The sequence below is a fragment of the Pholis gunnellus genome (assembly GCF_910591455.1).
Source record: "Pholis gunnellus genome assembly, chromosome: 14".
NCBI lineage: Eukaryota > Metazoa > Chordata > Actinopteri > Perciformes > Pholidae > Pholis > Pholis gunnellus.
In genome coordinates this window covers 17,988,175-18,004,996 of record NC_136541.1, presented here as the reverse complement: position 1 = coordinate 18,004,996, position 16,822 = coordinate 17,988,175, and the positions used below count along the sequence as shown (strand labels likewise).

The window sequence follows — 16,822 nt, the reverse complement described above, 5'->3', positions numbered from 1 at the left end:
ATAATGTGTCTGAGGCTGCCCCTTGGAATTGTGGGTAATTACCAATACCGCTGTGTAACTATGGATGTATTAACAATTGTTATGTTTTGAATGACACGTGGATTCGAACACTCAGCAGTACTCTCCAGAACCAGAGAGAAATTGGATGCAGTACCGTTTCCAGCCACAACACAGTGTCAGTGGAGAGAGTAAAGCACGTTTGTGTTTCAAAAAACCCATCCCATGTGAGAGTAAATCCACTTCAGCGGGACAGATGTCGGGGGATTTGATGGTGATTGTCATCAGCTCATTTCAAAAATGTTTCTTCAACCACACCTGAACGAGTTTTGCTTTATTACAAGGAGCACTCTCTTGTAAAATCCCACATAAATATATTCAGTATATACAAGTTTGAATGAAGTTACGTTATTTCATTACTGTCTATATCCTTGTGTACGGCAGTTGTGAATGGGGAACATGTTGCTGTTTATTTTCCTACACATAAAGTGCTGTGTAAACTTTTTCTTTAAAGATGATTTTCTCTAGAACACTTTCTGAAAGGACAGGTAAAGATATAGAATAATCCAGAAGCTGAGTTCTGGTTATGTGCTGGGTACAGTCAGCAAACTGGCTCGCACATCAGAAAATACTATATGCCTCCTATAATATAAGTAAACGTGGTTTAGAGGCTGAACAAAACAAGAATAGCTGTAACCACTCACACAACAGCGTGCAGCCCACATTTCAGCAGCGACACTGTTTGTACCATGTATGAACTTACCTCTCATTTTGTGAGGAAAGAGCCTGAAGACGTTCAAATCAGGGAGTACAAAGTATAAAATAAATACCCATAATTGTACATCCTATTTTTTGTCGTTTTCATGGTAACGTGATACGTTGCAGTAAAGTGCTGTCCCATTTGTATTTACACCATTTCAAGCTCTCACAGTATCTCACACTCAACCACTGACACAGGGTACATCCTAAGTCTCTTAATTGTCAAAGGCCCAATCCACGTCCCCCCTAAACCCTCAAACCCTGAACCCTCAGGGATTTACTGACGTCACCTGGTGAGTGGGTGAGTGTGAGACTGTGAAAACGCTCTATAGAGTCTAGAGCGAATTCAAACTCCTCCGTTTTCGGTGCTTTGAAAACTCCGGCGTAGTGTAAAGTCTCAGTGTAAACGCAGCAAAACACGTGTGTTTTCAAATGGAAAGTAGAAGTGTGGACATAGCCTCAGGCTTTGACAAAAAACAACATGGAAATACAATTTATTTATTTATTTAAAATGTTTTGCACAGTGGACAATCTTTCAAAGGGAACACCTCTTATCTTGGAGTTTGAGGTGATACTGTCACTTTCAATAGCAATAAAATGTCAAGAATTGTCTTTATTCTTGTTCTATAATTTCATAAATACAACAAACTATAGTTTTTGTATAATATAACTATATATAAAACTTTATAAGCTGTGATATCAAATAGTTTTTGCGGGTCCAGACAAGTTTTATTTGGTGGGAAATAGGGCAAAATGGCTCTTTGGATAGTAAAGGTTGCCGACACCTCGGGTAGCCAAGGGTATGGGGCTTCATATCTAAAGCAAACTGGCACATTGTCGGGTAGAGGTGTAAAAACTCACACACATAAAATAGTAAAAGGATCACCAATGAACTCTTTCAACAGTGGATAAAACAGATAATTGATCACCCTGTACACTAAACTAGCATCATCATTTATCCCTGACTTGTTGTAGAAAAAGTGATTAAAATGTTATAACATCCATGTTTGGTCATTTTAGCAGGAGGAAATCCTACCGAGCCTCTACACTAGCTTGGAGTGATGTTTTTTGAGGGCGTCGTAGAAGGCCGCTTTGACCTCTTCTCCTCCTGAACGTAATGGATTGTCATAAAGCTCTCTCATTTTAGCATGGCTTGTTATCTTAGCATCAATCAATGAGTAGGCTTCAGGGTGGACCATGTCTCCAAGCTCCTCTGTTATTGCCATTACCACGGTAACGTGTTGAATCAACGTTGCCTTGTTGTCATCAACAAACTTTGCTGTTTTAAAAGACAAAAGAAGGAAAGCACATGAAACACATTAATTCAATCATTAATGAGACTCCATGTGATTGAAGTGATACGTGTCAATATCATGCTCATTTTAGATCTTTTTCTTTACACACAGGAAACAAAGAGCTTTAATTCATTTCCATGACATCACTACAGTGACAACAAATACTCACCTTTATCTGCACGACTCATTGTTGTAGAACTTCCGGCACCAGCCTGTTGGCAAAAAATAAAAAGACCCGGAGCCTAAGTGGTTGAACTGCAATAGTCTACGCTGTGTATATACTGTATATATACTGTATATATATATACACAATACCCTTCAAATAACACACATCCCTATACACACCCTCTATTCACACCTCTAAGGGGCACATGCACTCTCATGTACGCATAAAGGCGGTCACTTTTTAGACTCACACGCTTCGTCGAACACATTTCTCATGAACGCGCTTCTTTAAAAAAAAATATATATATATATATATATATATATATATAAATTATTTTTTATTTTTTTAAATCTCACCAAAGGCTTTTTCTCTTGTTCTGGTTGGGCAGTTTGTCTCTCCAGCTTCTCCAGCATCATCCTGGTGCGATACTGTTCAGCTGCCACCTGCGCAACAGCCTAAGATCGAAGAGCACAATGCATTCACACACACAGACACAAATGTGCGTTAAACTGTCTGATTAAGGGTGCCTGGCCACAGTTGTGTTAAGATTGGGAGTTTGGTTCATTCAAGCTTTGTGTGCCCCGAGTAAGGACACAGTTCTCTAAGTGCACAATAATACTGTTTTTGATGCTAAAATAAGAGCAAGACACCTTCTCTTGGTTTGGAAATGTGATATGTTGGCCACTTGGGGGGAGCAGAAACAAGATAAGTTGACATGGTGAGAAAAGAGCCCGACAACTTAAAGGATTAAAGAAAGATCGGGTTTGGTGTGAACCATCTAGCAGAAATCTTGCATTACCTGCTGTAATTACATTTACGACTCCATCCCTGTGTGCACTACAAATACACACACACAGAGAATCATGGCTTAAAAGGAGCCATAGTTGAAAAAGTATTTTAAAAACAAAAAGGTGGAACTTACGTATCTTACGGGATGCCTATTTTAGGTTCTTTTATTGACTTACTGAACAGCTGCCTCAAATGTAATTGAAACATACTGTATGAACAGAATTAGCACGGTTAAAAAGAAAAGAGAGCCTAATATAGGTGTGTTTCATGTGTCTTACAAAAAGTATGTCCTCCAGTTGTTTTTCAGTTTGAATCTGAGTTTTCTGAGCCTCCATGTCGTCAGGGAAGATCAGTCTACAGTCACGGTTCTGAATCTGAAAACAAAGCAAAGTAAAAGCCTTCGTATTCCAAAGGAACAATTTTTGTCTTTTAGTAAAATGTCTAGAAAACTATTGGCATGAAAATTTGTACAGACATTCATGGTCCCCAGAGGATTTTTAATTAATCCAACACTTTTGTTTGTGACCCTATGCTGTATCCATCCTCAGCTGTGTTTAGCGCTGATGAGGAAATGAAATAACTCAAAATCATATAGTGGGAATCTAAATAATGTCTCATACCGTGATAAAACCATGAGTATGATAAAGTAGCACCTATTAGCATATCAATTGTTTTTGCATATTCCTGTTAAATTAGACATAAACACAAACCTCATCGATGTCTTTAGACAGGCTTTTGAATTCAGGACGATGTTTTCCCAGCACCTCACCAAACTCTCTGATTCGTTTGAAGTATTCGATCAAATCCTCTTGCTCCAACTGGTACCTTGGTGCATGCATAATTTTGTTTCGGACCTCGGAAACCTACGCACAGTGGACCAAAAAAGACAGACTCCTATTAGATGTTAGTAAAGGTAGGGATGGGTTTCAACGATGCGGCCACATTGTCACTGCAACCAAACCCACAACGTGGTCATTCTAACTGGCACAATTCTTTCAGTTAATTTTGTCAGACAACTGAATAAATATAAAATATTGATTCAAATAGGGAAAAAGAGACATCCCACAACACATGTTTGTTTCTATGTGAATGTTGACTTTATGTACTGTACGTGTGTGTACAACGAAGCATTTACTTTGTCACACACTGCGCCGAGCTTAAACTTCTTGAAGTGCTTGCATTGATTTATGAGACGCAGTTTTGAAGCAATGTCAAAGTCCCCAATGGAATGATGGTCCTTATGACCATTTGGCATGTACACCTGAAAACAGGAGACGGTATCATTAGTGTGACACCTGGCAAACAATCACACCAAATCCACTTCACATAAAATTAAAAAATTAAAAAATGTGATGAAGCCTGCAGACTTACCTTAGCCACTTCCCATTTATCTTGGTACCACTGGTCGGGTTTACTGTTCACCCACATCAGCTTTCCACTGGTGTGGTTTGCCAATATTGAAGCTCTCCAAGAGGAACACACCTCACATAAAGGATGACTCTGCAATGCAGCGTCAACACAGGAGGTCACAGAAGAAAAAAGATTTACCGCCTTGCAGTTGCAGTTTACATCACTTCTCACATTTGATCCTTTTAGACATTTGTCTCCTCTCTCCTCGCTTCTCCCTCTGCTCGAAGGAACGATGCGCGGGGAGGCGTGGAAAAGAATCGAGGAGACACGTTGGCATTTTGGAAAAGCACCCTCTCAGATCGCCACTCGCTAGCATCCGATTAATGGCATTATTATAATTATTATTAATGAAAAATTATGTGGGTTTTAACGTTTCTAACGTTCATTCAAACATGGTCGTTTTTCCATCGTGTTACAACTACAGTCTATGATTACGGGTACTTACTTTCGGGTGATTCAAAAATGTCTGTTTTTTTCCTTTAATTTCTAGTTTTGTTTTCGACGCCAGCATTTACCGTCTACACCTTAACGTTACACGTACATTTAATAATACGGATATCATATTATGATGTTTTACGCAGCAGAAGCTGTCTTTAGCTGCTCTTTACTGTCAGTAACGTAGAAACGTAATAACAATAGTAATTCATTAAGGCAAACTAACTTAACTCCCAAAGTTAAGGCTGCAGTCTCATAGACCATTTCTACACGAGACAGTCTCTGCTCTTTTCTTACTTATACAGTTGTACGAGCTCACCTATCAGACTCGTGTAGTGAGTAATAATGACTTATGGCTGATTTATTTAATTTCAATGAGGAACAGTGATGTTGTACTTCATGTTCGTATACCTGGTTCTGTTGAATATTGCAACTCTTCTCACATGGCCTCTCGCCGCATTCGTTGATCAGCTTTTGGTGGAAACTCCCAATTTCCTCATCGATGAAACACTCCAGCAGCTTCCGAAGACAAAGCAACCCCACAGCACCTTTCAACCAATTCTGGTTTTGTTCTTTCTCAAACTCCCGAAGCTGATCCATCCCGGAGCAACACCGCGCAGATGTATTTGCTCTTTTGCTACAGAAAAGTAATACTGCGGTCAAGTGGTCCGTCATCTGCGGAACTTCGGTCACGTCAGCCGGCGTTTGAAATGTAATGCTCGTCTATTCGTGGTGTTACGGTACGGGTGCTTGGATAGCCCAAAAAGCCCGGAAATAGATCAATATTTCATCAATAATTTGTCTAATTTGATATAACAAGTCAAAAACAACGTCATTTTGTACATTAAGTGAAATACAACAATAAAATGATCTGAAATACACTGCTGTATAATCTTTAATTGAAAAAGGGTTCGAAAATTATAATATTACCTAATAATAATCTTTGATCTGTAAAAAAAAAAAATTCCTTCATTGGATAGCTAAAGTTCTGTTCATGATGACCCCATATATCTCCATGTCAAATGTAATGTAATCTTACTGGATAGTTTTTGAGAGAAGTGCATGTAAAGTTAGCTCAAATGACATTCAGATAGTCATAATTTCCCCATATTTGCCATTTTATTAAAAATAATCCTTAAGAGGTTATGTCAATATGTCACTGGATTCTTGTTTATGAAGACTCTCACTGTACCCAAGTATATTTTCATGAAATATTACTGTACAGTTTTTGAGATAAGTGCATGTAAAGTTAGCTCAAATGACATTTTGATATTCATAATTTCCCTATATTTGACATTTTATTAAAACTAATCCTTAATAGGTTATGTCAATATTTCACTGGATTCTTGTTTATGAAGACCCTGGCTATACCCAAGTATATTTTCAAGAGATATTACTGTACAGTTTTTGAGAAAAGTACATGTAAAGTTAGCTCAAATGACATTTTGATATGAATAATTTCACCCATTTTTGACATTTTATTAAAAATAATCCTTAATAGGTTATGTCAATATTTCACTGGATTCTTGTTTATGACGACCCTGGCTATGCCCAAGTATATTTTCAAGAGATATTACTGTACAGTTTTTGAGAAAAGTACATGTAAAGTTAGCTCAAATGACATTTTGATATGAATAATTTCCCTATATTTGACATTTTATTAAAACTAATCCCTAATAGGTTATGTCAATATTTCACTGGATTCTTGTTTATGAAGACCCTGGCTATACCCAAGTATATTTTCAAGAGATATTACTGTACAGTTTTTGAGAAAAGTACATGTAAAGTTAGCTCAAATGACATTTTGATATGAATAATTTCCCTATATTTGACATTTTATTAAAACTAATCCCTAATAGGTTATGTCAATATTTCACTGGATTCTTGTTTATGACGACCCTGGCTATGCCCAAGTATATTTTCAAGAGATATTACTGTACAGTTTTTGAGAAAAGTACATGTAAAGTTAGCTCAAATGACATTTTGATATGAATAATTTCCCTATATTTGACATTTTATTAAAACTAATCCCTAATAGGTTATGTCAATATTTCACTGGATTCTTGTTTATGAAGACCCTGGCTATACCCAAGTATATTTTCAAGAGATATTACTGTACAGTTTTTGAGAAAAGTACATGTAAAGTTAGCTCAAATGACATTTTGATATGAATAATTTCCCTATATTTGACATTTTATTAAAACTAATCCCTAATAGGTTATGTCAATATTTCACTGGATTCTTGTTTATGAAGACCCTGGCTATACCCAAGTATATTTTCGAGAGATATTACTGTACAGTTTTTGAGAAAAGTACATGTAAAGTTAGCTCAAATGACATTTTGATATGAATAATTTCCCTATATTTGACATTTTATTAAAACTAATCCCTAATAGGTTATGTCAATATTTCACTGGATTCTTGTTTATGAAGACCCTGGCTATACCCAAGTATATTTTCAAGAGATATTACTGTACAGTTTTTGAGAAAAGTACATGTAAAGTTAGCTCAAATGACATTTTGATATTCATAATTTCCCCATATTTGACATTTTATTAAAACTAATCCTTAATAGGTTATGTCAATATTTCACTGGATTCTTGTTTATGACGACCCTGGCTATGCCCAAGTATATTTTCAAGAGATATTACTGTACAGTTTTTGAGAAAAGTACATGTAAAGTTAGCTCAAATGACATTTTGATATGAATAATTTCCCTATATTTGACATTTTATTAAAACTAATCCCTAATAGGTTATGTCAATATTTCACTGGATTCTTGTTTATGAAGACCCTGGCTATACCCAAGTATATTTTCGAGAGATATTACTGTACAGTTTTTGAGAAAAGTACATGTAAAGTTAGCTCAAATGACATTTTGATATGAATAATTTCCCTATATTTGACATTTTATTAAAACTAATCCCTAATAGGTTATGTCAATATTTCACTGGATTCTTGTTTATGAAGACCCTGGCTATACCCAAGTATATTTTCAAGAGATATTACTGTACAGTTTTTGAGAAAAGTACATGTAAAGTTAGCTCAAATGACATTTTGATATTCATAATTTCACCCATTTTTGACATTTTATTAAAACTAATCCTTAACAGGTTATGTCAATATTTCACTGGATTCTTGTTTATGAAGACCCTGGCTATACCCAAGTATATTTTCAAGAGATATTACTGTACAGTTTTTGAGAAAAGTACATGTAAAGTTAGCTCAAATGACATTTTGATATGAATAATTTCCCTATATTTGACATTTTATTAAAACTAATCCCTAATAGGTTATGTCAATATTTCACTGGATTCTTGTTTATGAAGACCCTGGCTATACCCAAGTATATTTTCGAGAGATATTACTGTACAGTTTTTGAGAAAAGTACATGTAAAGTTAGCTCAAATGACATTTTGATATGAATAATTTCCCTATATTTGACATTTTATTAAAACTAATCCCTAATAGGTTATGTCAATATTTCACTGGATTCTTGTTTATGAAGACCCTGGCTATACCCAAGTATATTTTCAAGAGATATTACTGTACAGTTTTTGAGAAAAGTACATGTAAAGTTAGCTCAAATGACATTTTGATATTCATAATTTCCCCATATTTGACATTTTATTAAAACTAATCCTTAATAGGTTATGTCAATATTTCACTGGATTCTTGTTTATGACGACCCTGGCTATGCCCAAGTATATTTTCAAGAGATATTACTGTACAGTTTTTGAGAAAAGTACATGTAAAGTTAGCTCAAATGACATTTTGATATGAATAATTTCCCTATATTTGACATTTTATTAAAACTAATCCCTAATAGGTTATGTCAATATTTCACTGGATTCTTGTTTATGAAGACCCTGGCTATACCCAAGTATATTTTCGAGAGATATTACTGTACAGTTTTTGAGAAAAGTACATGTAAAGTTAGCTCAAATGACATTTTGATATGAATAATTTCCCTATATTTGACATTTTATTAAAACTAATCCCTAATAGGTTATGTCAATATTTCACTGGATTCTTGTTTATGAAGACCCTGGCTATACCCAAGTATATTTTCAAGAGATATTACTGTACAGTTTTTGAGAAAAGTACATGTAAAGTTAGCTCAAATGACATTTTGATATTCATAATTTCACCCATTTTTGACATTTTATTAAAACTAATCCTTAACAGGTTATGTCAATATTTCACTGGATTCTTGTTTATGAAGACCCTGGCTATACCCAAGTATATTTTCAAGAGATATTACTGTACAGTTTTTGAGAAAAGTACATGTAAAGTTAGCTCAAATGACATTTTGATATGAATAATTTCCCTATATTTGACATTTTATTAAAACTAATCCCTAATAGGTTATGTCAATATTTCACTGGATTCTTGTTTATGAAGACCCTGGCTATACCCATGTATATTTTCAAAAGATATTACTGTACAGTTTTTGAGAAAAGTACATGTAAAGTTAGCTGAAATGACATTTTGATATTCATAATTTCCCTATATTTGACATTTTATTAAAACTAATCCCTAATAGGTTATGTCAATATTTCACTGGATTCTTGTTTATGAAGACCCTGGCTATACCCAAGTATATTTTCAAGAGATATTACTGTACAGTTTTTGAGAAAAGTGCATGTAAAGTTAGCTGAAATGACATTTTGATATTCATAATTTCCCCATATTTGACATTTTATTAAAACTAATTCTTAATAGGTTATGTAAATGTTTCACTGGATTCTTGTTTATGAAGACCATCACTATGCCCATGTATATTTTCATGAAATATTACTGTACAGTTTTTGAGAAAAGTGCCTGTAAAGTTAGCTCAAATGACATTCATTTCCCCATATTTGAACTGTTAAATAAACAATTCCTAAAAAGGTTGTAGTAAATTTTAAATGAATTTTTGCTCTAGATCACTCCGACTATGTCCTTTAAAATGTAATGTCATTTTATTGCATGTCTAATGTTTCAATTGTCTATATTGAAAATCTAGACATTGACATTAGTAAGCCTTGCACATGCATATTATTTACTTTCTGATTGTCAAGTTTCAAAGAAAAACTTTTAAAGATAAAATGCAAAACATATTTCACCACCCTATCCACACAGACAGATACAGCTATATACAAAGAGACAAAAAACATAACATTTATTTGCACAAACAGCATCTCCATTCACAAAACAACTGTGCCATGTAAATGTTAAATAAATGTTATGTTTTTTGTCTCTTTGTATATAGCTGTATCTGTCTGTGTGGATAGGGTGGTGAAATATGTTTTGCATTTTATCTTTAAAAGTTTTTCTTTGAAACTTGACAATCAGAAAGTAAATAATATGCATGTGCAAGGCTTACTAATGTCAATGTCTAGATTTTCAATATAGACAATTGAAACATTAGACATGCAATAAAATTACATTACATTTTAAAGGACATAGTCGGAGTGATCTAGAGCAAAAATTCATTTAAAATTTACTACAACCTTTTTAGGAATTGTTTATTTAACAGTTCAAATATGGGGAAATGAATGTCATTTGAGCTAACTTTACAGGCACTTTTCTCAAAAACTGTACAGTAATATTTCATGAAAATATACATGGGCATAGTGATGGTCTTCATAAACAAGAATCCAGTGAAACATTTACATAACCTATTAAGGATTAGTTTTAATAAAATGTCAAAAATGGGTGAAATTATTCATATCAAAATGTCATTTGAGCTAACTTTACATGTACTTTTCTCAAAAACTGTACAGTAATATCTCTTGAAGATATACTTGGGTATAGCCAGGGTCTTCATAAACAAGAATCCAGTGAAATATTGACATAACCTATTAAGGATTAGTTTTAATAAAATGTAAAATATGGGGAAATTATGAATATCAAAATGTCATTTCAGCTAACTTTACATGCACTTTTCTCAAAAACTGTACAGTAATATCTTTTGAAAATATACATGGGTACAGTGAGAGTCTTCATAAACAAGAATCCAGTGAAATATTGACATAACCTATTAAGAATTAGTTTTAATAAAATGTCAAATATGGGGAAATTATGAATATCAAAATGTCATTTCAGCTAACTTTACATGCACTTTTCTCAAAAACTGTACAGTAATATCTCTTGAAAATATACTTGGGCATAGCCAGGGTCGTCATAAACAAGAATCCAGTGAAATATTGACATAACCTATTAAGGATTAGTTTTAATAAAATGTCAAAAATGGGTGAAATTATGAATATCAAAATGTCATTTGAGCTAACTTTACATGTACTTTTCTCAAAAACTGTACAGTAATATCTCTTGAAAATATACTTGGGCATAGTGATGGTCTTCATAAACAAGAATCCAGTGAAACATTTACATAACCTATTAAGGATTAGTTTTAATAAAATGTCAAATATGGGGAAATTATTCATATCAAAATGTCATTTGAGCTAACTTTACATGTACTTTTCTCAAAAACTGTACAGTAATATCTCTTGAAAATATACTTGGGTACAGTGAGAGTCTTCATAAACAAGAGTCTTGACAAATTATTGATGAATTTTGATCTATTTCTGGGCTTTTTGGGCTATCCAAGCACCCGTACCGTAACACCACGAATAGACGAGCATTTCATTTCAAACGCCGGCTGACGTGACCGAAGTTCCGCAGATGACGGACCACTTGACCGCAGTAAAGTAATGAGAGGAACACAATCAGACTGCTGTTGAGCGCCTCAGCCAATCAGGACGTGGGAATGCATGATGCAAGACGATGCAATTACATTTCAAACCATGGTTTGATACATATAGAACACAACAGTAGTGGCTTCCTCCTGCCAAACAGAAACAAAGAACCTCAGCATCTGGGTCATGCTGTTCAACTCTTCAAGATATTCAGATAACATTCATTTACACAGGAACACAATTATTTTCAAAGAAAATAATAAACTCCCTCCCTCATCAGCAATCGATCTGTGCGCTCTGATCCACACCCATGGAACTGACGGCAGCTTCCGTCTCCCCTCTAAACGAGGCAGATGTACACAACTTAACACCAGATGCGTACAACTTAACACCAGTTAACGATAAACAGTTAACCCCAATTTCAAGGTGATTCTGCAGTAACGCAGTAACTTACGCTGACCCGTAGTTCAGGTATTTCTAATCAGCTCCGTCCTCAGCAGCCTCTGATTCCCGCTCTTCATTTACACATCTCGCGTGAACTCAGTCCTCTCGCGTAGCTCACGCTTCTTAAAGTGACAGTACAAAAACCTCCTACACCCACTTCGCCTGGCTACATTTACATGCACATACAATCTGTCACAAATGCCTTGATCTGCTTCAAGTTAGACCTCAACCTATTTCAGGTATACAAAGACATAATGCTCCTCATTCTCCCTTTCACCCTCTTCCTCCGTCTTATTCTCTGGCCTCCAGTGCGTTGATGGCTTGAAGCTCTGCAGAAAACCTCTCGCCCAGATCTCCGTTGGCCTGCAGGAAACCGCCCAGCCTCTTCAGCTGCTCCGTGTCCTAAAGAAGAAGGACGAGACAGCCGGTCGAAGTCATGTGACATCTTTCTTTATATGCATCACGTCTACGTGCACAAGTGCAAACGGACATATCTGTTCTTCGCACCTGCGTCTTTGCATCATCGTCAGCAGCGTGCAGTAACTCCTGCAGCCTCTCTTGTAGCAACTCAGCCTCCCATTGGCTGATCAAGCCGGCGCTGGTCTCCCATTGGTGGACAGAATCGCTCTCCAAACCATCCAGGGCAGCGGAATCCATTCGGTCCAAGCCAGAGACACATATTGACAGATCAAGGCTCAGCATCTGGACAAACGAAACGCACATGCGCAGGAAAAACTGTGATGCAAAACAACGCGGACGCAGCTTGGACTTGAGAGCTCTCAAAGCAGCGGACACGCACAAACCTCCTCGATCTGCTTTCCAGCTGTTGCCATCTGTGGTACCTGGTCGAGGTGCCGCACAAGCTTTCTCACACTGGTCTGGTAGTGTCTCATCCATTCATCCTTCACACGAAACTCACAGGAATGCATCAACTCGTTCCTGAAGCGGATCACCTGGAAGAGCAAAAAAACAAAACAAAAACAGTCCAGTTTATTCTAAAAGGACGGAGGGTAAAAACAAATATATAAACGCTCAGCAATGACGCATTCCCTCTAGATCATTGTGACAAATACAAAGCTCTTTGTTGGGCATTGAAACTCCTCCCTCTTTTCTTCTAGTCACAGATATTGTTGAAGTCAAATTTTTCAAGTTGTGGATGCAAAATGTATTCAACAATAAAAGCAAAACAATAAGAAGAAACTAAATCCAGTATGCACACTATGAAAGTTGTTTCACTCCCCAACATTTAATGAGTAATTAAAACAGTGTTATTACCAAGGATACAGATAGTTGACAGACGGGGGGAGCAGACAGACATATCATATTCACCGTGAGAATATGTTGTTGGGAGATTATAACCACGCTTTATACACATCTGATATCCTGGTATATGTGTTGAGGTATCCACCAAAAATGTCCGAGACACACTACACCTAAACCCGATCTCTCTAATCTTCTATTCAAATAATTGGTTCACCAATTATCAATTGAAGATTATACTTGAAGCAGAGGGAACCAGTGGTACTGCTGTGTACCGCAGATGAACTTTGACGCTACCTCAACTTTCTGAGGAGCGAGACCCTGAAGCGCAGCAGCAACGTTCTGTGGTTTGAGCATCAGGCTGAAACTTCTAGGTTTCCTTTATCCGTACAGGAAGTGCTATCGTCAAGTGTAACTGACTTTTATTGATTTTAATTTAATCCTCATTTAAGTTTCATTCCCTTTGATGAGTTACGATTTCTTTCCATTTATTGAACTACGGATGTTTTGGTCTCAGATATCAATATATTCTTTACATATAATCTCATATTTAGTGTAAATTTAATGATGATAGTCTTAATGTGTTTTTCTTTCATTCATAAATATGTAATCATCTGAGCTTATAAGTTGACTGAATGGAAAAGATCCAAGTAAAGAGGTATAAATAGGAGGAGACAACGAAGAATCAAGCTTCTTCTTTGGGGGTTTATATAGTCTTGGCTCTTTTTGGGGATTTAAACTTTTGACATTTTGTCTTTTCTTTTACATTAGCCATTTTTGTAGCCTTTTATCTTCTTTTTATTGCAAAAAACAAATAAAACTGGTTTGTATTTTGTACATTACGATCTTGCTGATCTCTGCGGGTGCCTTCGTAGTCTCAAGGTGAGACGGCTCTTCCCCTGGGACAGGCTGACAGCAGTAAATGATTGGTCATAAATCTGAATGACATACCTGTTACCAGCGAAGGTTAAAACGGTGTTGTTCAGTATTATGTGATTTACTGACTTGGTTGGCTCAGATTGTTCTGGATGCTCTGCCTGTTTATCATGCATGATGGTGCATTGTGATTATAGTGCTTAGACATTAGCTGTTGTGTTGTTAGTGAAGTCATAGGGGGCAGATTGGCATCTAATTTGAAGCTGCCCTATATAACCGAGCGGGGTTCCCAACCACACGGGGTTCCTCCTCCAGTGGTGGCCCTTTAGAGCGGGCCCATCCTGGAGTACTTCCAATCCTCCTACACCTGTTGCACACACACAACAGCGTCCGTTACCCATAGGTCAGAGGTCACTGAACAAGCCGTCTTCCAGTGCCTTACCCTGGGAGGGGGTGTCGGTTACGCAGCTAGGCTGCACACCTTTTCAAAGGCTTGACTTAACAACTTGACTAGGACTGATCAAACAGCATTCCCATTTTAAAACAATATGACCGTTTACCTCTCTCACACATTTTGGATCCACAAAGTGGAAACAATCACAGTGGACGATTAGGTTGAGCAGAGCAGAGGCATCGCATTGCTCTGCCACCTTCACGTTCCCCTGACCCCGTGGCATGAAGGCCTACAGAGAGACAGAGAGTAAGACAAAAATAGAGAAAGACATTCATTAACGATTGGTCTGCTGATTATTTCCTCTATTACTCGATCAATTGTTTTTAAGAGTATGAAATGTGAAAAGTTACAAAGACCAGAAGACCAGAAAGAGGACTTTTTAAAAAATACTTTCAGCTCGTCATAAAGTATCTGAGTTTTTACAGTGACCCCCTCTGTTATGCGACAGATCACAAATCATTGCATGTGTTAAAACTACTGAACAAAATCAATGAAAGGTCCTCGGGTGACATTTCCAACCAAATGTCATGTTTTCAGAATTGTCCCATTAAAACTTGGTTTAGATCCTCTAAACTAGTGGCTCCCAACCTTCATTCTATCTGATGTAAATTATACAATGTGAGCTCCAGCAGCCCGTGAGACACCACCGTTTAACTGGATTTTATTTAACACCTTTAACAATCTCCTGGAGTGGCAGAAGATGAATGTTGCAACCATTGTCAGGATTTAATGCTTCCCTTTGACATATACGACAGGGAACTGCACCTCTTTGGGTTCTGGACTGCTGGTCGGATTAAACAGTCAGTCGAGGTAGCTCGCCTCGGGCTGTGGATATATTAACAGGCTTGTTTTCCCCTCTATTTTCTGACATTTTATTGACAAACTGTCAGATGAATCACTAAAAAGGGGGGAGAAAGGGCATTGGTTGCAGCTCTTACTAAAATACTCAACTACATATAATATAGGAGACTCTTTATGTCTGTATGTCAAAATTAGGACCACATTTCCCATAAACCAACATCAAGAAATGAAGTACTCTACAGTATCAAACATACTGAAGTAAAGTGTAAAATGATATTAAACGCCAGTCGCAGCACGTTTTAGGTCCGGTGGGATGACTACCTTGGCCAGTTCCCAGTGGTCTGTCCTCCAGCTGGGAGGGAAACAGTTGTCCCAGTTCACCGTGGCATTTGGCTGTCTGTGGTGTCTCAGGATCACCGTCTGCCACCCTGCACACGCCCTGCATGCTGAGGAAAGCTACACGCACACACACACACACACACACACACACACACACACACACACACCTATGCTCACAACTCATACCGTAATTTACAGTGAGCATACGTGTACAGTACCATCGCAGTAAACTCAGAAGAACTTTGTGTAAGCCCCCTACTACAGGGGACTCAATACCGTATTTCACGTAAAAGTGTCGCAGAAACATGAATTCAATGAGCAGACCCGGGATTAAACAGAGTTTGCACAGACCGACCTGATTCCTTTTCGGTTTGCACCAAGACGTCTCGCACGGCTTCCGCAGCTGCGGGCTTTGATTGAGCAGATCTGCGTGGAAAGCTCTCGTGTGGTGGGTGACGAAGGGGTGCAGACCCTCCTTCAGTATGAGCAGACACCGTCCGGCTTTCAGCCAGTTTTTATACTCCGCGTCGTTAAGACGGACCGCGAGCTCCTCGCGGACCATGTCGGCCTTACTCCCCGACGTAAACAAAGCATGTCAAAGCAGCAAAATTTCAGGCGGGCCGAGTCCTCGCGTATAGCTCCACCCTCTCCGTGCAAGCAGCAGCAGGGCCGCACGATGGCGCTGTCTACTTTGGAAACGCTACCAAGTCGCTGTTGCGCCGCTGCTGGTCTTGCTTGACCAGAGAGCAGCTGTAAAGTACCCCCCAAACAAGGAAGTACAGCTTGATTAAGCAGTGGAGGGGTGGATAATGATGACGATTTAAATATTTTTCATCTAAAAGAGGGTGGATTTCTCGGCACAGTCGGTTGAGTTACTTTATGATCTTGTTTTTCTTAAAACTGTCCATTGTGGGTCCAACAATGTTATATGAGTTCTCTTATTTATTTATTTGTGTCACTTGGGAGTAGGATGCAAACACGACCTGGGGAAAAACAACCTCTCCTTGCAGCTCTGTTTTTGCTCTCTACCAACTCCTGCTGTCTGGTGCTCAGCAGCAGCTTGTGCTGTGGGTTTATCAGAGCTTCAGAGCTTATGAGCTGAAAACAGTTCACA

General features: G+C 37.4%; 2 protein-coding genes across 3 annotated transcripts; both read right to left on the bottom strand.

The window, feature by feature from the left end:
• Nucleotides 1-1,242: 1,242 nt before the first annotated feature.
• On the bottom strand, nucleotides 1,243-12,059 carry LOC306706320 (uncharacterized protein CXorf38 homolog). 2 transcript variants are annotated; one of them, XM_079173349.1, is made up of 9 exons: nucleotides 11,989-12,059; nucleotides 5,263-5,488; nucleotides 4,378-4,506; nucleotides 4,142-4,267; nucleotides 3,717-3,869; nucleotides 3,285-3,380; nucleotides 2,574-2,672; nucleotides 2,221-2,263; nucleotides 1,243-2,035 (listed from the first exon to the last, which is right to left on the bottom strand). In XM_079173349.1, the coding sequence occupies exons 2-9, from the start codon at nucleotides 5,449-5,451 to the stop codon at nucleotides 1,800-1,802; spliced, it is 1,071 nt and encodes a 356-aa protein (XP_079029475.1). In that variant the 5' UTR covers nucleotides 5,452-5,488; nucleotides 11,989-12,059; the 3' UTR covers nucleotides 1,243-1,799. The 2 variants fall into 2 exon arrangements, with proteins under 2 accessions (XP_079029475.1, XP_079029474.1); XM_079173348.1 differs by lacking the exon at nucleotides 11,989-12,059 and having other exon boundaries at nucleotides 5,263-9,239.
• Nucleotides 12,060-12,240: 181 nt separating this feature from the next.
• On the bottom strand, nucleotides 12,241-16,296 carry LOC306706321 (uncharacterized protein CXorf38 homolog). Its single transcript, XM_079173350.1, has 6 exons — nucleotides 16,064-16,296; nucleotides 15,691-15,825; nucleotides 14,675-14,797; nucleotides 12,782-12,931; nucleotides 12,486-12,680; nucleotides 12,241-12,380 (listed from the first exon to the last, which is right to left on the bottom strand). Exons 1-6 carry the CDS (start codon nucleotides 16,268-16,270, stop codon nucleotides 12,270-12,272), a joined length of 921 nt encoding a protein of 306 aa, XP_079029476.1. The 5' UTR covers nucleotides 16,271-16,296; the 3' UTR covers nucleotides 12,241-12,269.
• Between the last annotated feature and the right edge of the window lie 526 nt (nucleotides 16,297-16,822).